This window comes from Giraffa tippelskirchi, chromosome 7 (assembly GCF_054371585.1).
Source record: "Giraffa tippelskirchi isolate mGirTip1 chromosome 7, T2T-mGirTip1v1.2.pri, whole genome shotgun sequence".
Classification (NCBI taxonomy): Eukaryota; Metazoa; Chordata; class Mammalia; order Artiodactyla; family Giraffidae; genus Giraffa; species Giraffa tippelskirchi.
In genome coordinates, this window is record NC_137281.1 from 160399050 (window position 1) to 160424369 (window position 25320).

At 47.3% G+C, this 25320-nt stretch overlaps 1 protein-coding gene across 19 annotated transcripts in view; it reads right to left on the reverse strand.

Annotated features, from left to right (window-relative positions):
* EFCAB11 (EF-hand calcium binding domain 11) overlaps positions 1 to 25320 on the reverse strand; it is a 221690-nt gene that overhangs the window by 98193 nt on the left and 98177 nt on the right. The window contains exons 6-7 of one of the 19 annotated variants that reach the window (XR_014059737.1): positions 9356 to 9428; positions 5515 to 6203 (exon numbers count right to left, since the gene is read on the reverse strand). The exons of 14 other annotated variants lie outside the window; for them this stretch is intronic. Coding sequence is in view for 1 of the 5 variants with exons in the window: in XM_081510846.1 (XP_081366972.1) it covers positions 9416 to 9428 (13 nt within the window). In the remaining 4 variants the exon portion in view is untranslated. Of the gene's footprint in view, positions 1 to 5514; positions 9429 to 21344; positions 21437 to 25320 lie in introns of those variants that run through there. 4 more of the 19 variants (XR_014059738.1, XR_014059739.1, XR_014059733.1 and 1 more) reach the window with 4 other exon arrangements.

The window sequence follows — 25320 nt, forward strand, 5'->3', positions numbered from 1 at the left end:
GAAATCTCAAAACCACTCTTCAGAGAAAACCCTTGTAGCACAGATCCGAAGGGGACACGTAAGCTCTCAAGAAAAGAAAAATTACAAAATATGTAAGGATGTGCAGCATGATGAAATGCAGTCTAACAATTGAGACAATTCACATCTGAGGCAACAGGTATAATTACATTCTGAAAAAGGCCCTAAAAATCCTCAAAGTCATCATAATAGAGGGATTGAAAAGTAGAGTGAAAGTGTTAGTCGTTCAGTTGTATCTGACTCTTCTGTGACCTCATGGACTATGGCCCAGCAGGCTCCTCTGTCCATGGGTTTTCCCAGGCAAGAATACTGGAGTGGGTTGTCATGCCCTCCTCCAGGGGATCTTCCTGACCCAGGGATCTATTCTGGGTCTCCTGCGTTGCAGGTGGATTCTTTACCATCTGAGCTACCAGATTAGTAGCTATCAAACAAGGCTGTGAAATCAGAAGGTTATGAAAAGGAGAGGTAGAAATGAAAAGAAACCAACTGAAAATCTTGGAGTGAAAAGATATGAGTAGCAAGTTCAATGCAGCTTAAGAGAAATTACATAAACTGGAAGATAAAACTAAGAAAATCTTCCAGGATGCAGTAGAGAGAGTTTTTTTTTAAAAAAAAAAGGTAGGGGGAAAAACGAACAAAACAAAAAAATTAAGGAGACAGACGAAGGGAGAAAAAGTTAAGGAAAAGATGTAAGGGAAAGCACTGACATTAAAAGAAGTTTCAAAAGGAGGGGAGAAATGGAGGAGAAAAAATGCAATGCCGAAAATATCCAATTAAGGGAGCAAAACAATGGGAGCAATTTACACGATAGGGAAAAACGTTCAAAGAAGACTGACACCTATTCACAAATGGAAAGACTGAGCAGATTTGGAATACAAAGGATTTTCCCCCAAAGAAAGTGAGAGTGAAGTCACTCAGTTATGTCCGACTCTTTGCAACCCCATGGACTGACTAAACAGTCCATGGAATTCTCCAGGCCAGGATACTTGGGAGGGAAGCCTATCCCTTCTCCAGAGGAATCTTCCCAACCCAGGGATTGAATCCAGGTTTCCCGTATTGCAGGCAGATTCTTTACCAGCTGAGCCACAAGGGAAGCCCAGAAACCTTTCCATAAAAAGCTAGAAACACAACACAGATGTTCGCTACTACCCTGACCAGGCAAAATTGTATCCGAGGTCCTGACTCCTGGAAAAGAGCTCTTTGAATGTGAGATTTTAGAGAGAGAGTACCTCCTGGTAATGGTCCAGATATCACTAGGACTAAACAAAGGCCCTGCTAAGCGAGCCGCTGGTGAAGTAATGGAGATGAAGGTCGCCGGAGCGAAGCGAGTGCAGACGCTGGAATCTAAAGTCCTGAGCAGTGCCCAGGATGATGTCATGGCTTTGGGTTTGGGAAGAGGCTCCATGTGAGGCAGGTGACCTGGGCTGGACAGATGACAGTGTCATGGACACAGAGAGCAAACCAATCAGATTCGAGCACGAACAAAAAGGGAGGGGCTACCACAGAGTGGGTACTGTTGGTCTCCAGACAGCACTGCCCTCTGGAGCAGTATTCCTGGGACTTCTGGGGGCTTCCACTGCAGGGGCCATGAGTTCAATTCCTGATCAGGGATCTAAGACCCCACATGCTGAGTGGGGCGGCCACAAAAAAAAAAAAGAAAGAAGCAGTGCTCCTTCACCATGCTTCCCTGGTGGCTCAGATGGTAAAGAATCTGCCCATAATGCAGGAGACCCCGGTTCAATCCCTGGGGTGGGAAGATCCCCCTGGAGGAGGAAATGGCAACCAGCTCCAGTATTCTTGCCTGGAAAATTCCACGGGCAGAGGAGCCTGGTGGGCTACAGTCCATTGGGTCACAGAGAGTCGGACACGACTGAGCAACTAACACTTTCGCTTTCTTTTCCTTCAAAAGAGGAACTGAATGAAGTGCTTGAGGAAGGACTGGGTGTCAGTGAAAGCGAGAAGGCAGATGCGATGCTGCACCCTCAGTTAAGCATGTAGGACAGCTCGTTTGGAACGGACAAAGGGCTCCAGGGACATCACTGGAGTTGTTGGGTGGGGAAGAGTGGAGGCCAAGTCAGGACAAACGAAGATCCAAGCATCAGTAGAGTCAGCTTGAGACAAGCAGAGAGAGCAGAAGGGCTTCCGTCTGTAACAGAGATGGTGCGGCTGGAGCGAGACGTGGGGGACCACGCTCTCTGTTAGTCTGCCCGAGCCTGGATACTGACAGGAGAACCCATGTCTACGTCTTAAGAAATGGTTCGGACAGCCTCTTGGAATTACAATGGGAAGACATTTAAAAAAAAAACAACACAAAAACGACTCTGAGGACGTCCCTGGTGGTCCAGTGGCTGAGACTCCGAGCTCCCAATGCAGGCGGCCTGGATTCCACCCCTGGTCAGGGGACTAGACCCCCACGTGCTGCAGCAAAGATCGAAGACCCTGAGTGCCAGAACTAAGACCGGCGCAGACAGAGTAAGTGAGTAAATAAATATTTTTAAAGAGTAATGAATGATCTTTTGTTTTAAAAGCAATGAATGCTCAAAAACGAAAACTCTGACCTCCAGATCAGACTCACTAAGTATTAACTGTAGACTTCTCATCTGCCAGTGCCCTTGTCCTGAAATGTAGTCCTCACTTTCACATATTCAACAGAGGGATATTCTCATTTACCAATACTAGCAATCTAGAGAAATTAGGATATGTCCTTGAGGAATACTCAGGATTGCTTTCCTTTGGGATTGACTGATTCGATCTCCTTGCAGTCCAAGGGACTCTCAAGAGCCGTCTTCACACAGGAAATCAACCCTGACTAATGCTGAATACATTGGCCACCTGATGCGAAGAGTCGACTCATTAGAAAAGACCCTGATGCTGGGAAAGATTGAAGGCAGGAGAAGGAGACGACATTGGGAGAGATGGTTGGATGGCATCACAAAGTCAATGGACATGCAAACTCTGGGAGATGGTGAAGGACAGGAAGCCTGGCGTGCTGCAGTCCATGGGGTCGCAAAGAGTCAGACATGACTTACCAACTGAACAACAACAACATTAAAAAAGTATCAGGAACCAACAGCAAAGTCTTAAATGTAATAAATATTTAGTACAGGGCTGTAGACTTGGACTGATGCTGAAGCTGAAACTCCAATACTTTGGCCATCTGATGCAAAGAATTGACTCACTGGAAAAGACCCTGATGCTAGGAAAGATTGAGGGCAGGAGAAGGGGACGACAGAGGATGAGATGGTTGGATGGCATCACTGACTCAATGGACATGAGTTTGTGTAAACTCTGGGAGTTGGTGATGGACAGGGAGGCCTGGCGTGCTGCAGTATTGAACTGAACTGTAGACTTGGAATATATTAATATAAGTATTTAGTGGCTTAATATTATGTTGAAGCTACTTTAAATATTTTATTTTACAATTTCAACACAGAAACTGTCTCATACTTTGCATAATTAACTTCAGAGAAAGAGGTTTTGGAGACCAGTGTCTGTTGATCACTTAGCTTAGCTGTCCTCCCAAATCAACTCTCTCCATTACATCTGTCTTCTCATTTCCCCTGATGCAGAACATGGCACGTGCAAGTCTTAGAGAGCATCCTTTTGAATAAGGAACAAGTATCAAAACAAGCAAGGACTGGCATCTGCTAGCCTATGAATCTGGACTGTTAATTATATAAGACAAACACCATGTATTCAAGAAAATGGTATTCATTCATCCACTTTTTTCAAAATGGAAAAGCACTACATTTAATTTGTGGTTCTCTGCATTTTAAATAGGCAACTCAATGAAGCAATAAATGTGTTCATAATGAATAGATTTTTCTACATAGGGGACTCTTAATGGCAGGAACATAGCTGAAGATTTAACCTGGTGAACATAAAAGTAAACAACAAAACACAGGAATAATTTGAATTAGCCAGAAAATGATGTTTTGTTTTTTTTTTTAAAGAATCACTATTGTTAAGGGTAATTTTTAGGTTGTGATATAAATGCATCATTGTGTAAAAAGAAAAGATGGCTGTGATCAAATTACCAGTATCTAAAATAAGATCTAGTTCTCTGTGTACCCTGCCTGTCTCCCCAGCGACGGCTCCGCCTGGCCACTGTGGGGAGCCCCCGAGCCTTTCAGACCCCCCTCTCCTTCCTCACGCTGCTCTGGGCTTTTTTCCTCCTTTGATCCAAACTCCACTACTTGCCTCCTCCTAAACCTTTCTAGTGGGAGCCATGGAACTTCTGTTTCTACTTAACCATCCTATATCCTAACTTCGACGACAGAGGATGAGATGGTTGGATGGCATCACCGACTCGATCGACATGAGTTTGACTAAACTCCAGGAGTTGATGATGGACAGGGAGGCCTGGCGTGCTGCAGTCCATGGGGTTGCAAAGAGTTGGACACGACTGAGTGACTAAACTGAACTGAAACTGAATCTGTTTACCTAGATCTGTAAATATCTCCACACAAATGTCCCTTAAATCTGTCAATCTCTCTCCAATACCCCGCCACGCCCTAGCCCAGGTTCCATGATCTCTTGATTTGGCTGCCGTGGGGGCAAGACCTCCATTCTCTCGGCAGAGAGATCTGTCTAAAATGCAGTCTGACGTCCCTCTCCTGACTGAACCGCCCCCCAACCCCAGGATGCCCCCTTCCCCCTTGGGGGAGGTCCTCACACCTCACCGCTGGACCCCCAAAGCCCTTTACCAGGGGGCTACCATCGTCCAGTCCGGGTCCGCGTCTCACCACCCCTCCCTGTGCCCCTGTTACACACCACTCCTTTCACTCTGCAGTGAAGTCATGACCGCTTGCACGGGGACCTTTGTTTAAACACATGCTTCTCTGTACACCCAAAGCAATCAAGCTCTCTGTCTGGCTAACTCTGACTCGTCCTTCAAGCATCACCAGAGACATTCATTCCTCCTGGAAGTCTTCCCTAAATAGGGTCAGGTGCCAACAAAACATCACCTTGAGCTTTTCCTACCATGGCACTTACCACGCTCTGTTGGAACCACCTGTTTAATTGTAGGTGACTGTCAGTTCTGCAGGCAGGACCCACGTCTGTCCAGTAACCATACTTGCCCTGTACCACCCCAGCCCAGTACATGGTACGTATTCTGTACACATTGAATCACTTGTTCTCAAACTTTCTGACTTCAGGATTCCTTCAAACTCTTAAAAATTGAGAATTCCAAAGGCTTCTGTTTACATGCATTATATCTATTAACAGTTATACTAGAAATTAAAAGTGGGAACATTTAAAACATTAATTAACTTTTTAAAATAATAAGTTCATGACCTTTTAACATAAATATTTTTCCTGAAAACTAAGCAAATTTTCCAAAACAAGTAGTGATAAGAGAATTATTTTACATTTTTGTGGGTCTTAGGAATGCTTACTGTAGTATAGCTGGATTCTTATTTCTGCTTCTAAATTCTTTGTGGCATTATGATTGTAGTATATAAAGAAACATAGAGCCTCACACAGACACATAGTTGAAAAGGGAGGAGTATTTTAATAGGCTTTTCCTATAACTGTAGATACTTATTTTTATATCACATTATAACTCAATAAGTAGTAATTTCTTAAAGGCTAGCTACAATGTATAATTTGAGACCATATCAATTAACTTTTCATACTCCGCTACATTAAAATCCTTTGCTGTATTTTGTCCTTTCAATGGAACTTTTGCCCAACCATGATTTTGTAACATCATACATTGGTTATCTGAAAAATATTAATTCACTGAGTTACACAGATCTTCTAAAACATTTCATTATACAATATTTTTAGAACTACATTTGTGAGTATCACCACTGAATGCGTCAATAAAGTCTTTAATATTGGGAAACTGTCAAGTTCACAGTGGTGGATACAAGTTTCCCAAATTCTAATTTTCACATGAAAGCCTGAATTTTCACTTTGGCAGCAAACACCATCCCAGTCGTTCTCCTCGAAAGGACAGGCTCCTTTCGCTCATTTTCAAGGAAATTCCAACCAAATACTCAAGTCTTAATAACTGTAGTTCTTCTGTCAGTCATTCTTTCAAATAAAAATGCTGTTCCATTAAAACAGTGGCCGGTCACGACCTCGACTTAAAAACCAATTGTGCAGGCGCTTTTCCTGGAGGTGACCACTGTGCTTTGGTGTGTGATGGAAATGCTATATGGATACATATCAGAATGCTAAAAAAAAAAAGATGTGCACTTGAGGATTAAGATTCAATAATGCAATTTTTTATTGCTTCATCAAGGATATTCTTAAGTGAAACTGACTTTATTATTATTTTTTTAACTGTGAGGGCAAAGTGATGGAGAATACAATGATTACCAGCGCAGTTTGCTGCCTTGATGTATGCTAAGCACACATGAAGCAATTCAGCACTGTCACCTACCACAGATTTTGCATCATCAATGCAAATGTCAACAGAGTGAGATGAGGCAAACAGTGCCTTAGTGTTATGAACATAGTTCTGACCTCACAGATCCCTTGGGGCTAGGATCACATGGACAGAATCTCTGGGTCAGATGAATGAATACAAGGAAAGAGACCACAGGCCAGCTTCGGTGCCGGTGACGTGCTGCCAAGCACTGGCGTTCCCCACCAGATGTCCACCCTGAGCGCCTCCTGCACGGCTGGCTTCTCTGCTCTTCACTCTTGGGCTGCTACTGGCTTCCTCGCTTCCAACTACTGGGCGTTGACACCTGGATCTTAATAAAGTCTTAGTTGGATCTCGATTTCCTGGTTTCATTTTTTATATAATTTCTGAGACCCATAGAGAAGGCTGAGCACTGAAGAACTGATGCTTTTGAACTGTGGTGTTGGAGAAGACTCTTGAGAGTCCCTTGGACTGCAAGGAGATCCAACCAGTCCATCCTAAAGGAGATCAGTCCTGGGTGTTCATTGGAAGGACTGATGTTGAAGCTGAAACTCCAATACTTTGGCCACCTGATGCAAAGAGCTGACTCACTGGAAAAGACTCTGATGCTGGGAAGGATTGAGGGCAGGAGGAGAAGGGGGCGACAGAGGATGAGATGGCTGGATGGCATCACCGACTCAATGGACATGGGTTTGAGTAAACTTCGGGAGTTGGTGATGGACAGGGAGGCCTGGCGTGCTGTGATTCATGGGGTCACAGAGTCGGACCCGACTGAGCGACTGAGCAACAACCGAGACCCAGGTTTGGGCATCAGCCCTCTGGCCTCAGGCCCCGTGATGAGGAGTGAAGGGACTCCTCCTTGGTATTTTGTTTCTGGACCATTCTAGGGTGGACTGACTAGCTATGTGTTTTGCATTATGTGTGTGTTGAAGGAGGCAGTGGGGGAGGAGGAAGAATTCAATACAAACTGGTATTTAGGAATGCACCTAACTTTGAAAGTAAAACAAAAACTGTTCCGTTCTTTCACTTCTTGCAAGGTAAGGTGAACTCTTTTTGTGCTCTTGAAGATAGGGGTCAAATAAAAACCTTTGTCCGGTCAGTGATCACAAGCCGAGAGAAAGGACCAGCATATTGTGGTTTTAAAGACGTGTGCTCATCCATTTCTCTCCCATCAGTACCTTCTGAATACGCATCAGGAGTTCATCCAAGTACGAGACCTTGGTGAATGCATCTTTCAAATATGAAAGTTGAAGTTAGGCCTGCACAGGACAAGGTATCATTGCCTGAAAATAGCTTTTAGCAAATAGCAAATTAATTTAGAAGCAAATGAGGATGATTTTCAAGGCAGTCCTCCTAGTGAGTAACTCGGTTTCATCATTACACCAGAAAGGCTCTCTTTTCCTTGCATGCCTCTTTTTTTAAAAAAATATTATGCATCTTGATGACTGAGTGTTTAAAGATTTATTTATTTTTGGTTACACTGGGTCTTTGCTGCTGTGTGAGGGGCTTTCTCTAGTTGTAGGGAGCAGGGGCTGCTCCCTAGTTGTGGCGTTCAGGCTTCTCCCTGCAGTGTCTTCTCTTGCCGTGGAGCCCGGGTCCTAGGGTGCATGGGCTTGGTAGTTGGGGCGCACGGGTTTAGCTGCCCTGTGGCCTGTGGGATCTTCCTCGTCTAGAGATCGAACCCGTGTCCCCTGCACTGGCGGGCAGAGTCTTAACCACTAGCCCACCAGGGAAGCCCCTCCTTGCATACCTCTTGTATCACTTTACTGAGAAATCCTTGAACTAAAGTTTCATATTGGCACAACCACCTCCTTGCACTCTGAACAGCCAAGCTCCACCATACTCACGCGTCAGTGTGAAACGAACCTTTACTGTTTCCAAGAGTCGCTGAGAGAATGAAATGCCGTTCCTGCCATTCTGCAGCATTCTTGCAAGTAGAGCCCAGAGGTTTAACCTCCAGGGGCACTTGGGGAAGACTTCAGTGCTTCCCTGGCAGGGAGGGCGCTTGGTGAGAAAGCAGCGCTGTGTGGGTGCCCGAGGGCACAGAGTCTGTGCTCCAGGGAGAGACAGGCTGCAGGCGGTGGGCACCGTCCAGACCCCAGCCCAAGAGTGCACTTCTGGGATGGTGAGGAGGCCACCCCCTCCTTCTCCACCAACAGGAACCCGCTGGAGTGCAGCACAGGCTGGCCTCGGCCTCCCCATCCATGGTGGGGCAAGGATCCGAGTTCTGGAGGCACGAAGCCTGGGTATGAACGCGGGCTCCGTCACTCACAAGCCGATTGACCATGGGCAAGGGTCTTCTCTAATCGTCAGAGCTGTCATCTACAAAACGGAGAAAATGCGCCCAGCTCCTGGAATTGTTATGAGACGGTAAAGAATCATCAACACAGGACTTCCCTGGTGGTGCAGGGGTTCGGAACTTGCCTGCCAATCCAAGGGACACGGGTTCAGTCCCCGGTTCAGGAAGATTCCACGTGCCACGGAGCAACCAAGCCCAGGCCGGGCCCTAACTACTGAGCTGTAGGGCCCGGGGCCACAGGAGGAGCGCTGCACGGAGAGGGCCGCGCGCCGAGACCGGAGAGGAGCCCGCTCGCCACAACCGAGAGCCCGCGCTGTAACGCAGACCCAGCGCGGCCACAGGATGATAAACACGTAAATGTTCTCTAGGGAATCACCTACACCGAGGACTCAGCTGGCAGGTGGCGCTAGCGGTAAAGAAGCCTCCTGCCAACGCAGGAGATGTAAGAGATGTGGGTTCGATCCCTGGGTCAGGAAGATCCCCTGCAGAGGGCATGGCAACCCACTCCAGCATTCCTGCCTGGAGAATCCCGTGGACAGAGGAGCCTGGTGGGCTGCAGTCCATGGGGTCGCAAAGAGTCAGGCACGACTGAGCGACACACACTTTGACTTTTCACAGTAGCTGGCAGGTAGCAAATGTCAGCTGCTAATAGTACTCACCCTCTTCCTCCACAAGCAGGAGCTCTACATCCCCTGGTTTTTTCCATATTAGTTTCCATATTACCACAAGCACCTAGAAGGAGAAGAGATGCATCTGGGACTTTCATATAATCCTCCTCTACCAAAGCCAGGAGGAGGCTCCTGAGGAGACGCTGGAAGAGCCTATCTCATTTCTCAGGCATCAGTTAAACAAGAGATGCTGGAAGAGCCTATCTCATTTCTCAGGAATCAGTTAAACAATATGTCACCTCCTGAGGCAGTCCTGGGACCCGGGACCCTTACAGAGCTTACACCGGGACACACCTCTCCTGAAGCTACAACATACAAAGAAACTATATGGGACTAAAAATAATTGACAATTGACAATAATTGTGTGCATGCACAGCCTGGGCAAATTCTGGACCAAAAGATACAAAAAAGGACCAAAAAACCCAACTGCCGCTTCTGAAGAGCTGGGAGCACAAAGCTGGCGTCGGGAGCAGAAGCAGGGTGCTGCCCCTGCCCTCTGCACGCACCAGCACCAAGGGGTGGGCAGACCACCTCCGTCACCCTCCAGCCCGACCCCGGACACAGCCCTCGCCTCACCTCGCTGAGTGAGCAGGGCAACCTCATACTTGCCGGTACTCTCTCCTGCAGCCCGTGCAGGAGCACCAATAAAGCCTTGCCTGAATTTCCAATCTGGCCCCTAGTCAATTCCTATTGCTTGGAGAAGGTCAAGAACATCAGTATCAGAATCCTCCCCGACAGGGGTGTTTAGACCCTAACAGGGAGGGACCTCTTTAGGTACAAACATCTGGACTGATCACAAAGCGTGACAAAAAGACGCAGCCTCATCAGGTGAAGACTCAGAAGGGCCCAGTGTGAGGCCTCAACCACAGCTCCAGGCCTCGAGCCCCTCAACCTTCTCAATCCTGACGACCTTTACTTCGACTCTGCTTGGAAAGCAAAAGTGAAAACTGCTCAGTTGTGCCCGACTCTTTGCAACCCCATGGGCTGTAGCCCACCAGACTCCTCTGTCGGTGGGATTCTCCAGGGAAGAATGTGGGAGTGGGTTGCCATCTCCTTCTCCAGGGGGTCTTCCTGGCCCAGGGACTGCAGGAGAGGCTGCAGCGGGCTCATGGGCCACAGGGCCCAGACCCTGTTCGTTTAGATCGGGAGAAAGCGACTGACAGCAGTTTGCCAAAAACCACGCAGTCAAGGTCAAGCTGGTGAGAACAACGCCGAGCTGAAACGATCCGTGTGAAAAGGGATCCGGCTCGGTGACCGGCTACAGACCCGAGTCTCTCGAGCTCCCCCCGCGGTCTCCCCTGCCACGTTCCACTGGGTGGAGAGCGCCCCACTCCTCCAGGCCCTGTGGTTCCCCCACCCGGGGGACCTTGGCCTGGGACACTGGTCCCTGCAGCCGCCGTCTTTCCCTGTCTGACCTGGCTCTTCCTCACCTTTCAGTGTGGGCATCATCCACAGGGGATTACACGGGACAGACTAAATGTCAAACCACAGGAGTTAAGTTGGAACAGTGCAAAGTATGACACTTGTCAGACGGCTTACACAAATTACACTCGTTTTCAAAACACACGTGGCATGATCCTATTTCAGTGGGGAACAAGGCACGCAGACGTAGCAGAGGGTCTGAGATGCTAATCTCCAGGGGTCTTAACAGTGATTTTCTAAGTGATGGGTGGGATGGTGTCGTATTTTTGGTCTATAGTTCCTGTAAGAAGCATGTGTTGTTTTCGTAATAAGAAAACCTGTTTTTGTAAGAGCCATTTTATTGCTAATGTCTTTGCATTCCAATTGCCCACAATGATGGACCATTTTGGACAAGGATGAGTTGCATAGAGAAAAAGAACCTGGAAAACAATGGAAAGCAGGCAAATGGTTTTGTACGTGGTTTACAATAGCACACGTTTATCACGTTACAGTTCTGGAGGTCAGAAGTCCGGAATGCGTCTCATGGGGCTATAATCAGGGTGGCAGGCGGCCGCCTTCCTTCCCGTGGCTCTTTGGGAGAATCCGTTCCCTTGCCTGTTCAGAAGCTGCTGGCGTCTCAGCCCGTGGCCCACTTCCCCCACCTTCAGAGCGAGGCCTGTTGGCCTGAGTCCTTCTCCACCGCTATTTCCCTGATTCCGACCCTCCCGCCTCCACGTGCCCCATTAAAGAACGCTTGTGATTACCGTGAGTTCACCTGGATCTTCCAGAATAATCTTACTGTACAGTTGGCTGGTTAGCCGCCCTGTTTCCAGGAACGACTGTGATTCCTCCTGTCGGCTAACGCAGCACACTCAGAGTCTGGGAACGGGATGCGGGCACCGTCTCGGGGCCAATCTTCTGTCCACCGGGAGCTCCCACTGTCTCTCTAGCTTAGCCTCAGTCCCGGACCTCAGACCTGTTTTTCTACCTGACATTCCCTGGGTGTATATCAGGCATCGTGGCCAAAGCTGACCCCCTGACCTTCCTCCGAAACCTGTTTCTCCCCTCAGGGTCCCTTCTCCATCCTTCCAGCTTCTCAGGCCCCAAGCTCAGAGTCCGCCTTGACTTTGCCCTCGCATCCCAGCTCACTGCCTGCACCTTCCTCAGGCAACCAGGATCTGACCATCACCACCACGTCCATCGCTGCCCGGTCCAAGCCAGCATCGATTCTCAGCAAGACCACAGCGGCAGCCTGCTCACCGTTCTTCCTGCCTGCCTGACGTCTCCTCCTAAGGACTAGCCCGTGTCTGCTTATCCTATGTTTTCTTCACCTCGTGCTTTAGTTAACATTATCATCCATCTATTTATTGTTTTCCTCTGCTCTCCTCACCAGAGCATAAGCTCCCTGAAGGCAGGGAAGCTCTTTTTATTCCTTGCTGCACCCCCTGAGCCTAGAACTGTGGCTGGCACAGAGTAGGCACTCAGTGAATACTTGGCATTTGGATAACAGGCCCTCCTCCCGCTCACTCCTCTGGACTCTGCCTCATACGTGTGCTGGGTGAGGGCTGGGGACAGAGGCCACGGGAAGACCAGAGCCTTCGGAGGGCTCTGGGTTCAACAGCTCTGGGCTCCTTGCCTTCAGGGTCAGCAGGGAACTGGGGTTTATGGGCCTGGCTGCGCAGCCACCTCCCCACTGTGGACACCCCGCAGCCTGACACAGGGATCTAATAAAGGGGACAGGCTGGTGGAGGGGGGCAGCTGGCAACCTGGGCTCAGTCTCTGACCCCCAGGAGGGAAGGGCAGTGGGCCGCCGTCCCCAACACACAGGTGACCCCCGATGATGGCGGTGAACCTCGCTGAGAGGAGCCGGCAGCCTCTGTCTGTTCAACAGGCAGAAGCACCTACTATGTGCCCAGTCCTGTTCCGGGAGCGGGGGAGACGCGAGTGAGCGAGGCAGACAGGGGCCCCTGCCCTCAGAACACTGACACGAGGGGGGCCTGACAGTGAACAAAAGAACAGCAGCAAATGGTCAAGGGGTGACACAGTGTGGGGTGAGGGGAGAAGCTGATGGGCTGTGTGCTGAGAGGTGCTCCCTGGAGCAGGTGGGAAGGAAAGCGGTTCCCTCCAGTACAGTGCCTGCCTTCTTCCTAGGCATGTCACCACCTAGCTACGTAGCCTTGGACGAGTCACACCTCCCAGGACTAAACTGGACTACACAAAAACATTGGCTCAGCAAGCTAAAATGTCTGAGCTATTGTTGCTGTTCAGTTGCTCAGTCGTGTCTGACTCTTTGCGACCCCGTGGACTGCAGCACGCCAGGCCTCCCTGTCCATCACCAACTCCTGGAGTTTACTCAAACGCATGTCCATAGAGTCGGTGATGCCATCCAACTATCTCATCCTCTGTCGCCCCCTTCTCCTCCTGCCTTCAATCTTTCCCAGCATCAGGGTCTTTTCCAATGAGTCTGAGTAGGGTCAATCAATTAAGCTCCAAGTCTGGCTTAATCCAGTATTTCAATGAGGAGGCTCTTTCCTTTTCTCCAGAACTGAGGAAAACAGGTCATTTTTAATCACATGTAATGCATTTTAAGTGAGTGAAAGTGAAAGTCGCTCAGCCATGTCCAACTCTTTGTGACCCCATGGACTATACGGTCCACAGGATTCTCCAGGCCAGAATACTGGAGTGGGTAACTATTCCCTTCTCCAGGGGATCTTCCTAACCCAGGGACTGAACCCAGATCTCCTGCATTGCAGGCAGATTCTTTACCAGCTGAGCTACCAGGGAAGCCAACTCATCTTATGGTACCCAAAAATTACCAGAACTGAAGAAATTAGACACCAGAAAGATTAACTTCCAACTAAAGTGTGATTCCAGCAAGATTATTGGGTTAACAATTCTATTTGACCAAATTCTTCACTATCCGTAACTCTACCTTCTCAGGAGCTCTGGTGAATTTTCAAATTTTCTATTTTCTGTTCCCTTTGATTGTTAGGAAAACAATCAAATTCCTTAGGGCACCCAAGATCCACTATGACCAGAGCTCCATCTAGTTCTTGACACCTCTCCTGCCACGTGCCACCCTCCCCCCCAAAAATCCCCAGCCCCTGGCCAGCTGTGTGCCCTCTGCTCCGGGGACACGGACTCCACGTCCCTGAGTACGTCTTGTGACTTCAGTTTTCCATGCCTTTGTGCATGCTACATGTCCTGAAATGCCTTGAAAACACATCTGTACACACACAGTGATATCATGTGATTAATAAGACCACAACAATGTAGAAGATTGAGATTAATTCTTTCTGCCCCAAGGACATGATGGTGCCTTCTTCACTTGGGAGTTCTGAGTGTCTCTGGAACTTGGCGGGATCAATGTTACTTGGGCTTGCACACATGCACGTTTTCAGGCCCTGCTACAATATCTACTGAACCGGAAACTCTCAGCACGGGGCCCAGGAGTGGGTGTTTAAAAAGTCCTCCAGGCGACACTCATGCGCCCGAAGTTTGAGAAGCGCTGATCCAGGTATTTGTTCACGTTGGCTGAATGAACGGATAAATGTGACGCTCTTCTACATGTCTAAAGACATACGTCCCTTCCAAGCTTTTGCTTTCATATATGTGTCAATCCAGACCTATGTATGTGTGCATACATCAGTTCATTCAGTCGCTCAGTCATGTCCAACTCTTGCGACCCCATGGACTGCAGCACACCAGGCTGCCCTGTCCATCACCAACTCCCGGAGTTTGCTCAAACTCATCTCCATTGAGTTGGTGATGCCATCCAACCATCTCATCCTCTGTCGTCCCCTTCTCCTCCTGCCTTCAATCTTTCCCAGCATCAGGGTACATACATAAATACAATAAATAACCGATCTTTTTGAGATGTCCAGTGCAATTTTGATTTGTCCACTGTAGGACGTTAAGCTTTTTCCTCTATGAAGAAGCAGTTAACAGAGGACTTTGGTTATTGTTAGTTAGTTGTTCAGCAGCTACATGGACACATACAATACAGTTCTGAACTCTGGCTGGAAGAACAGAACCTCAGGAAGGTACACTCTCAGTGTCTTCCCTGGGGCCACAGAGCAATTCAGCGGGAGGCTAGGATCAGACCCACCAGCCCCGGAATTTCCCACTACGGCTGAGCATATGAAGCCACAGAGGCGCTAGTGGTAAAGAACCTGCCTACCAGTGCAGGAGGCGTAAGAGACGCATGTTCAATCCCTGGGTTGGGAAGATCCCCCGGAGGAGGGCATGGCAACCCACTCCGGTATTCTTGCCTGGAGGGTCCCACAGACAGAGGAACCTGGGGGACTACAGTCCATGGGGCCGCAAAGAGTCAGACACGACTAAGGGTCTAGCACATACAGAGACCGTGGAAGGTTACAGTAAATACTTTGTTTTGTGGTCAGGCAATGAAATGCGTAAAGGTCCCTACCCTCTATCTGATCATTACCTAAAGGACTTTCCTCTGGGGCCAGAAGTGATTTGTCGGTGTTGTAATAAAGGCAGCCTTTTCACATCTCCCTTGGTAGCTGCGGAAATCCTGGCTCGCACCCAAATGCCCCACTTGGGTTTTGTTCAGGAAAGATTTCTTCCAGCTGCTTTATTTGTTCCACGATTACATGTATGAGCTTCCAGAATGCACAAGATCACAAGGCAAATGAAAGGCTTCAGTTCCCAGTTCGCATAAAGAGATACAATTTGAAACCAAGGGAAACAACAAAACACGGCTAAATGAAGGGCTAAGGGTCGTAGAAATGAGGTTGCAGGGCATTCTCACCAACGGGCAGCACGGGCAGCACGCGCCAACGCGCAGAAGGAAAATGAGGCAGCGAGGGCTAGTCGTGGTGTCCTTGCGCTATATTTATGGCCGCGCTTGCAAAGGAAGGCAGACACCGTCTTTAGCATTCACAATTTGGGGCATGGCAAGCTGCTAGAAACAAAAATATACGTCTGCACTTAAAAATAAAATGTGCACACTCACATTCGTGAGTCTTATTCACAATGACCAAAAGACGGACACAACCCAGATGTCCACTGACGGATGACTGGATAAACAAAATGTGGTATATACACGCAATGGAACACTACTCAGCCTTTTAAAGAAAGGGAATTCCTTTTAAATGCAGATGGCCCTTGAGGACATGCTACTGAGAGAAATAAGCCGGTTCAAACGAGAAATACTGTAATATATTACTGATGCAAGTATCTTGTGTAGTTTAACTCACGGAAACACAAAGGTGAATGGTGGCTGCCCATGGCTGGGGGGAGGGCAAATGGGAGTTTCCATGTGCAAAATTAAAAGGTTCTAGAGATTGGTTGCACAACAACGTGAATACAGTTACTGCGATGGCACTGTAGGCTAACACACGGTTAAATAAAATCGCAAACAAAACAAACAAAAAACCCCCCACAAACAACGACACACGCAGGAGTTCTCTTTTAAGGACCGGAAGCGCATATCTAAGAATGGAACTGGGGCATCCTGGAGACTGGCCATCATTCGTGTAAAGAGCCTGGGGATGAGTACTAAGATGTGGGCCTAAATGGAAAATGTAAAGTAAAGGAGGAGGCATGGTTGGTTATTTGTGGCAGATGGGAGAGAAATGGAAGAATCTGGAAACAGAAAACTCAGTCACAGATATGAGAGGACGGTGACCTTTGGCACAAACATGAAGAGTTTGAGTGACTTCCCTTGCAAAGTAATGAAATGTCAAAAAAAAATTCTGGAAACTTAAGAAGCAAAATTCTGATGTTTCATGAATCTTGAAATATATTCTGGAAAGTATTTAAAAGTTGATGGAGTCCCAAACATCATTTGAGCATTAAACATATCACACACATTTGTCTACTGTGATTAAGCCTCAGAGTCTTACTATATCACAAATGGGACAACTGGTGTATGCAATGATTAAACGCAGTGAGACCTTCAGAGAAGCATGCATAAACACTGGAGACATTCTTGTCTGAAGCCATCTGGACTAAAAGTCAATTCAGTTCTGTTCAGCTGCTCATTCATCCGGCTCTGAGACCCCATGGACCGCAGCACGCCAGGCCTCCCTGTCCATCACCAACTCCCTGAGCTTGCTCAAACTCATGTCCACCGAATCAGTGATGCCATCCAACCATCTCATCCTCTCTCATCCCCTTCTCCTCCTGCCTTCAATCTTTCCCAGCATCAGAGTCTTTTCCAATGAGTCAGTTCTTCGCATGAGGTGGCCAAACTTTTGGAGCTTCAGCTTCAACATTAGTCCTTCCAATGAACACTCAGGAATGATCTCCTTTAGGATGGACTGGTTGGATCTCCTGAGTCCAAGGGACTCTCAAGAGTCTTCTCCAACACCACAGTTCAAAAGCATCAATTCTTCGGCGCTCCGCTTTCTTCACAGTCCAACTCTCAGATCCATATATGACTACTGGAAACACCATAGCTTTGACTAGATGGACCTTTGTTGGCAAAGTAATGTCTCTGCTTTTAAATATGCTGTATAGGTTGGTCATAGCTTTTCTTACAAGGAGCAAGCATCTTTTAATTTCATGGCTGCAATCACCATCTGCAGTGATTTTGGAGTGCAAGAAAATAAAGTCTGTCACTGTTTCCATTGTTTCCCCATCTATCTGCCATGAAGTGATGGGACCAGATGCCATGATCTTTGTTTTCTGAATGTTGAACTTTAAGCCAACTTTTTCACTCTCCTCTTTCACTTTCATCAAGAGGCTCTTTAGCTCTTCTTCACTTTCTGCCATAAGGGTGGTGTCATCTGCATATCTGAGGTTATTGATATTTCTCCCAGAAATCTGGATTCCAGCTTGTGCTTCCTCCAGCCCAGCATTTCTCATGATGTACTCTGCATATAAGTTAAATAAGCAGGGTGACAATATACAACCTTGACGTACTCCTTTTCCTATTTGGAACCAGTCTGTTGTTCAATGTCCAGTTCTAACTATTGCTTCCTGACCTGCATACAGGTTTCTCAGGAGGCAGGTAAGGTGGTCTGGTATTCCCATTTCTTTCAGAATTTTCCACAGTTTGTGATCCACACAGTCAAAGGCTTTAGCACAGTCAGTGAAGCAGAACTAGATGTTTTTCTAGAATTTTCTTGCTTTTTGATCCAATGGATGTTAGCAATTTGATCTCTAGTTCCTCTGCCTTTTCTAAATCCAGCTTGAACATCTGGAAGTTCACGGTTCATGTACTGTTGAAGCCTTGCTTGGAGAAGTTTGAGCATTACTTTACTAGCATGTGAGATGAGTGCAATTGTGCGGTAGTTTGAGCATTCTTTGGCATTGCCTTTCTTTGGGACTGGAATGAAAACTGACCTTTTCCAGTCCTGTGGCCACTGCTGAGTTTTTCAAATTTGCTGGCATATTAAGTGCATCATCTTTTATAGCATCATCTTTGAGGATTTGAAACAGCTCACCTGGAATTCCATCTCCTCCACTAGCTTTGTTCACACTGATGCTTCCTAAGGCCTACTTGACTTCGCATTCCAGGATGTCTGGCTCTAGGTGAGAGATGACACCATCCTGGTTATCTGGGGATCCAGCAAAGGGATTGAGAACCCCCAGGGAATTTGACTTTGAAGTCCAGTGGGATCTGATCACGGAATGTCCGCAGGTGGGGAAGCAGCCTCCCGGAGGGCACAAACAAACCCTGTGCCCAGGGCCCAGGGGCAGCGGCCCCGCAGGGGACGGAGCCAGGCCTGCCTGTGGGCGCCTGGGAGTCTCTGGGGGGGCACGGGTCAGCGGTGGCCTGCCGTGGGCTCAGGGGCACTGAATACAACAGTCCTGGGAGCCACAGGACTCCATGGCATAAGCCCTTTTGAAGGAGGCCTCCATTAACCCTACCGTAGAGTGGCCTCCAGCCAAAGTACAGGGAGGGAACACAGCTCCGCCCATCAACAGAAAATTGGATTAAAGAGTTACTGAACATTTCTCTGTCAAGGCTGTATATTGTCACCCTGCTTATTTAACTTATATGCAGAGTACATCATGAGAAAGGCTGGGCTGGAGGAAGCACAAGCTGGAATCAAGATTGCCGGGAGAAATATCAATAACCTCAGATATGCAGATGACACCACCCTCATGGCAGAAAGCGAAGAAGAACTAAAGAGCCTCTTGATGAAAGTGAAAGAGGAGAGTGAAAAAGTTGGCTTAAAGCTCAACGTTCAGAAAACTAAGATCATGGCATCTGGTCCCATCACTTCATGGCAAATAGATGGGGAAACAGTGGAAACAGTGTCAGACTTTATTTTTTGGGGCTCCAAAATCACTGCTGATGGTGACTGCAGCCATGAAATTAAAAGACGCTTACTCCTTGGAAGGAAGGTTATGGCCAACCTAGATAGCATATTTAAAAGCAGAGACATTACTTTGCCAACAAAAGTCCGTCTAGTCAAGGCTATGGTTTTTCCAGTGGTCATGTATGGATGTGAGAGTTGGACGGTGAAGAAAGCTGAGCGCCGAAGAATTGATGCTTTTGAATTGTGGTGTTGGAGAAGACTCTTGAGAGTCCCTTGGACTGCCAGGAGATCCAACCAGTCCATCCTAAAGGAGGTCATTCCTGGGTGTTCACTGGAAGGACTGATGTTGAAGCTGAAACTTCAATACTTTGGCCACCTTATGCAAAGTGCTGACTCACTTGAAAAGACCCTAATGCTTGGAGGGATTAGGGGCAGGAGGAGAAGGGGACGACAGAGGATGAGAAGGCTGGATGGTATCACCGACTCGATGGACATGGGTTTGGGTAAACTCCAGGAGTTGGTAATGGACAGGGGGGCCTGGCGTGCTGCAATTCATGAGGTCGCAAAGAGTCGGACACGACTGAGCGACTGAACTGAACATTTGAGATACCATGGACTGTGGCCTGCCAGTCTCTTCTGTCCATGGGATTCTCCAGGCAAGAATACTGGAGTGTATTGCCATTCCCTTCTCCAGAGGATCTTCCTGACCCAGGGATTCTTTACTGCAGGCAGATTCTTTATTGTCTGAGCTACAGAGAAGATGCTTTATGAAACATGGCCCCGCCCAGTCACAGCAAGACCCAGATTCCCCCACAGCCAGTCCCTCCCATCAAGAAGTTGCTACAAGAAGTCAATTAGCCAATTTCTAAAAAATCGTTGAAAAGGGGAAACACGCAAAAAACAGACACAGCCAGTTGTAGATGCTGGGTCCCATCGGATCCCCCACCTGGAAGCGTCATCTGCTGAGAGTAGACAGGTAAGGTCCTTCTGGGCTCCACCTGCAGCTGGAGGCTGTCACTTTGCTCCAGGTGGTGTCCGCTGCCCCCTGGGCAGGCCACACCTGACGCCTGATCAGTCCTGAGGACGAGTGCAAACCCCTCTGCCACATCTCTGGAGGGTGGCTGGCACCCGTCTCCACCTGGGCGTCCATTCTCCTTCCCGTGGTCCTGCCTCCCTCACTCCCATCCAGGCCTGGTTCTGAGAGCGCTCACTCCCCAACGAGCTTCCTGCACGTCTCCATCTCAGTCTATTCCCCAGGAGCCCAACCTGACACACACGTAACTTAAATGTGTGACTTAACATTTTAAATACAAACATGAGTTCATTTCCTTACATTCTGATCTATGCCAAAGCCCTCATCTTTGAGAAATGGTACACGGATCAGCATGATTTGTTCTCTTTCTCGAATGAACTACACCTAAAACGAATTACCTGCAATTTTCAATTTTGGTTTCCTGAAAATAAGAAAGCTTAAAAGACCACTAGAAAACAATCTAGATGTGGAATTCCTCTAGCTTTTTCGATTCCCTGCTCACCAGCCTTTAACAGTTCTCTTGCCCACAGCTAATGTGACAGGTTAAAACAATTTTTTAAACTGTAATAAAATACACATAACATAAAATTTACCATCTCAGCTCAGTCATATTAAGTGGCACACTCATTTTGCAGTCATCACTGCCATCCATCTCCAGAAATGCTGCGACTGACCCTGGGTCCCCATGAAAGAAGAACTCTCCGTTTCCCTCCCCCGCAGTCCCTGGCAACCACTATTCTACTTTCTGTCTCTATTAGAATAACCACTCGAGGTCCTCCGAAGTTTTTCTCCAATTGATTGACTTACCTTTGTTAAGTCTTTCCAAAACTTATTTTTTTTAATAGAAAAAGCAGCTGTCTTTCTGTACTGACATTCTGTTTGCTTAATATTTAATGAAATCACCTAATTACAAGGACAAGTTCAGGTGGCATAAAGAGGTTTGAGAGCAAACAATATAGAACAGGTTTGGGGATGAAAGCCACTCAGGTAGTTGGAGCAGACGAACATGAAGGCGCTACAGAGAAGCTTCTGGTCACAAACATTCAGCGTGCTGCGGGCACCCACCGGACGGCTCTGTGTAAGGACGGGAAGCTGCCTCTAAGCTGCTGAACTGGCTAAGAGAACGTCTTCTACTGTGTCAATATAGAGATTGACGGCGTTTATTGAGCAGCTAGTATGTGCCAGGCACTGTGTTAAGCATGTAGCTTGCATTGTGTCAATGATTGTCCATAATCCACGAGGCAAATATTATAACCTTCATTTTGCCTACAAGGAAACCAAGGCCCAGAGAAGTAATCAAGCAATTTACCTACAGCGGCGCCACTGAGAAGTGGCGGAGCTGACAGTTTCAAGTCGCTGTGAATCCAAAGCCTGTCTCCCCTCTTCCTGCCCACACTGGCTCTGCAAATGAATATAAATGAAAGGTGTAACAAGCATCAAAACACAGAACTGAGCCTTTGCTTGCTATTGGCATCATACAAAATGACAAAATATGTCACTTGCTTTTTTAAGACTATAATTTAACAAACAAGGGGTGCACTTAACTTCTCATAAGAAAGGAGTGTAGGCAATACAATCTGCAATTGTTATTTGTTTACATAAGACTGATTTCAGTTAATTAAAGGCAGAAGAGCTAGGCAGTATTTGTAAGGAAAGAACTGAAGTCAGACATTTTAATTATGCTATCAGATTAGCACAAAAAAAAGAGAATAAGCTGTAAAGTTTTATCAAACATAATAAAAGCGAAGTATGTTACATCTCAAGATAACTCTTTGGATCAAGAAAGAGAGAGAGAAAACATCTAAAATAATTCATAGACTCAGATAGTAAGTGACTAATCAAAGAGGTCTCACTACAACCATCTGTATCAACAGCCACACGGAAACACCAAGTTTTATTAGCAAGCATATTCCCAAGAAAATAAAAGATGAATTTGTGCTTTCTTTAAAACAGGAAAATGAATGACATTTCAGAACAGATACCAACCACAATGAAAGCTAATAGCAAATTAAAAAAAAAAAAAAAAGGAGGTATTTAAGACTGCCAAACCATGAGTAGAAGCAAGCATCGTTTAGCAGCCTCTGCAAGACCTGGCAGAGTGCTGGGCCCTCATCGGCCAGGACAGCACGGCAGCCCCCCTCTACATCCACAAGCAAGAGCGCACCCACTCCCCCCAGTCCGTCTGGGACACTCAGCTGTAACCATACACGCCGAGATTCCCAAAAGGTCAGCGCAGCCAAGAAAGGCTGCCTGTGCCCCGAAGCTCCTTTTGCACCAACAATCCATGAACCTCAGGCTAAGCCCCAGGCCCTCTCCCAGAGAGCCTGGCAACTCCTCTTTCCTGGAGCCATCCGACTTAGAGGTCCACGTCTAGACAGAACACCTGCCCTGGTTGTCCCACAGACACGTCCCAGGCTGACAGCATCATCCACCCTCTCCTCTCCCCTTCCTGCGTCCCCGTCACACTGAGCAGGGCCACCACTCAGACTCCTGGTCCAGGGACCTGGGGGTCAAGATCAACTTCTCCACCCCCTCCACCGTGCATCGCGTCCCCGTGGTGATTCACACATTAGACACAACTTGAATGCATTTGTTCGCCCACTGAGCCCTTAGTTCAGGACTTAGACCCTTGCAGGAAGGCTTCCTATAGTGATCCGTTTAGTCAGGGGGTCTGATAACAATCTCATTTACTGATCTCCAACTTCATAGCTGAACTTTGCAATAAGGAGTTCATGATCTGAGCCACAGTCAGCTCCCAGTCTTGTTTTTGCTGACTGTATAGAGCTTCTCCATCTTCAGCTGCAAAGAATCTAATCAATGTGGTTTCAGTATTGACCATCTGGTGATGTCTGTGTGTAGAGTCGTCTATTGTGTTGTTGGAAGTTTGCTATGACCAGTGCGTTCTCTTGGCAAAACTGTTAGCCTTTGCCCTGCTTCATTCTGTACTCCAAGGCCAGACTTGCCTGTTACTCCAGGTGTTTCCTGACTTCCTACTTTTGCATTCCAGTCTCCTGTGATGAAAAGGACATCTTTTTATGGTGTTAGTTCTGGAAGGTCTTGTAGGTCTTCATAGAACCATTCAACTTCAGCTTCTTCAGCATTACTCTCGGGGCACAGACTTGGATTACCGTGATATTGAATGGTTTGCCTTGGAAACGAACAGAGATCATTCTGTTGCTTTTGAGACTGCATTCAGGTACTGAATTTCAGACTCTTTTGTTGACGATGAGGGCCACTCCGTTTTTTCTAAGGGATTCTTGCCCACAGTAGTAGATATAATGGTCATCTGAGTTAAATTCACCCATTCCAGTCCATCTTAGTTCGCTGATTCCTAAAATGTCAACACTCACTCTTGCCATCTCCTGTTTGACCACTTCCAATTTGCCTTGATTCATGGACCTAACATTCCAGGTTCCTATGCAATATTGCTCTTTACAGCGTTGGACTTCACTTTCAGCACCAGTCCCATGCACAACTGGGCACTGTTTCTGCTTTGGCTCCACCTCTTCATTCCTTCTGGAGCTATCTCTCCGCTCCTCTCCAGTGGTATATCGGGCACCCACCGACCTGGGGTGTTCATCTTTCAGTGGCATATCTTTTTGCCTTTGGGGAAGATTGAGGCAGGAGGAGAAGCGGACAACAAAGGATGACATGGTTGGATGGCATCACCAACTCAGTGGACATGGGTTTGAGCAAGTTCTGTGAGATGGTGAGGGACAGGGAAGCCTGGCGTGCTGCGGTCCATGGGGTCGCAAAGAGTCAGACGTGACTGAACGACTGAATAACAACTTCATATCTAAACACCATGTTTGATACTTTCAAATCAACCTGAGTAGAATCCCTGGAAAAAGTGGAAAAAGAGGAAGGGACTTTCCCTCAGCACTTAGGTGTGAGGAAGTGTTTGCACACCACTTAGAGATGAGAGCAGACCGTAGTGATGCATTCTGGGCCAATACAGAGGCACTTCCTAAGGAATCTCTCCCAAGGGTGACATTTGAGGCCTCCTGATACACAGGTGACTCTGAGGGTCTTCACAACACCATCTCAGCTGATGAACAAAATCCAGACCTGACTTTGAACCCCAAACTCTGCCACTCACTAACTGCAGACCTTCAATCAAGTTACACAGTCTTACAGAGAAAAAGAAGACAATGGTATTTAGTTGTAGAAGGCTCGTGAAGTTCAACAACAGACAATAAAGATCAGCTAAGGGCCAGGTACTGCCTTCAGCACCTTAGATTCAAGGATGAAAGTCACAGCTCTGCACCTTGCACTTCCAGTCTAGTGGGGCAGACAGATACGGACCAAGAAGTGTGGCAACATATGAATGCCAGATCAGGATGTGAGCAAGTTTCATGAAGACGGAAGACTGAGATGATGCAGAAGAACTGAAAGAGAACTCCTTTGAAATGGGTTAATTGTGTAAACATCTGATGCCTGGCTTACTTACCACTTTTGTTAAGCTGGATGTGTTTTTTTTTTAACCCACATTTAGGCTTACCACTGCTACTGACCTAACCTTCCTCCTGTCTTCCTGAGAGTTCATATATGAAATCACCAACCAAACACCTGACGGTCACTCTGCTGTGAAGACACTCACACAGCCCTGACGAGGGGCCCCATGAACGAGAGGCACCATGCTGCCCGGCGTCTGAGGGGGCCGCCTGGGAGGTGAGTCCTCCGGCCCAGCCAGGCCTTCAGATGACCACAGTCCTGGCTGACATCCTGAGTGTAACTTTATGGGGGGCAAGAGAAGCCAGGACCAGCGGCTCAGTCATTCCCAGATTCCTGACCCACAGGTGTTATGTGAGATACTAAATGTTTATCGCTTTAATCTGCTAAGTGTCATGGTAACTTGTCACTCAGAAATAGATAAGACACAGGTCAATAGGGTATTAGTGACAAGCGTTTTGTATTCAGGAGAGCATGATATTCTTAGTTAAAAACCAATGCCATTTCTCTTCTCTGGAGCACAGAAATATGATACACACGATCATGAGCTGTGAGATGACATGGAGTTAATGCTGGTTCTATGTCTTTCCCAGCTTCACATCACGACCTATCAAGAAACTATAGCTTAAAATACCAGAATTATGTCACTGAAAGAGAGTGATAGGTTGTGACTTCTTAAAGACAATTTAAAACAAGCTGTATGGCAAGGCAAGGAGATCAAACCAGTCAATCCTAAAGGAAATTAACCTTGAATATTCATTGGAAGGACCGATGCTGAAGCTGAAGCTCCAATACTTTGGCCACCTGCTGCAAATACTTGGAAGAGACCCTGA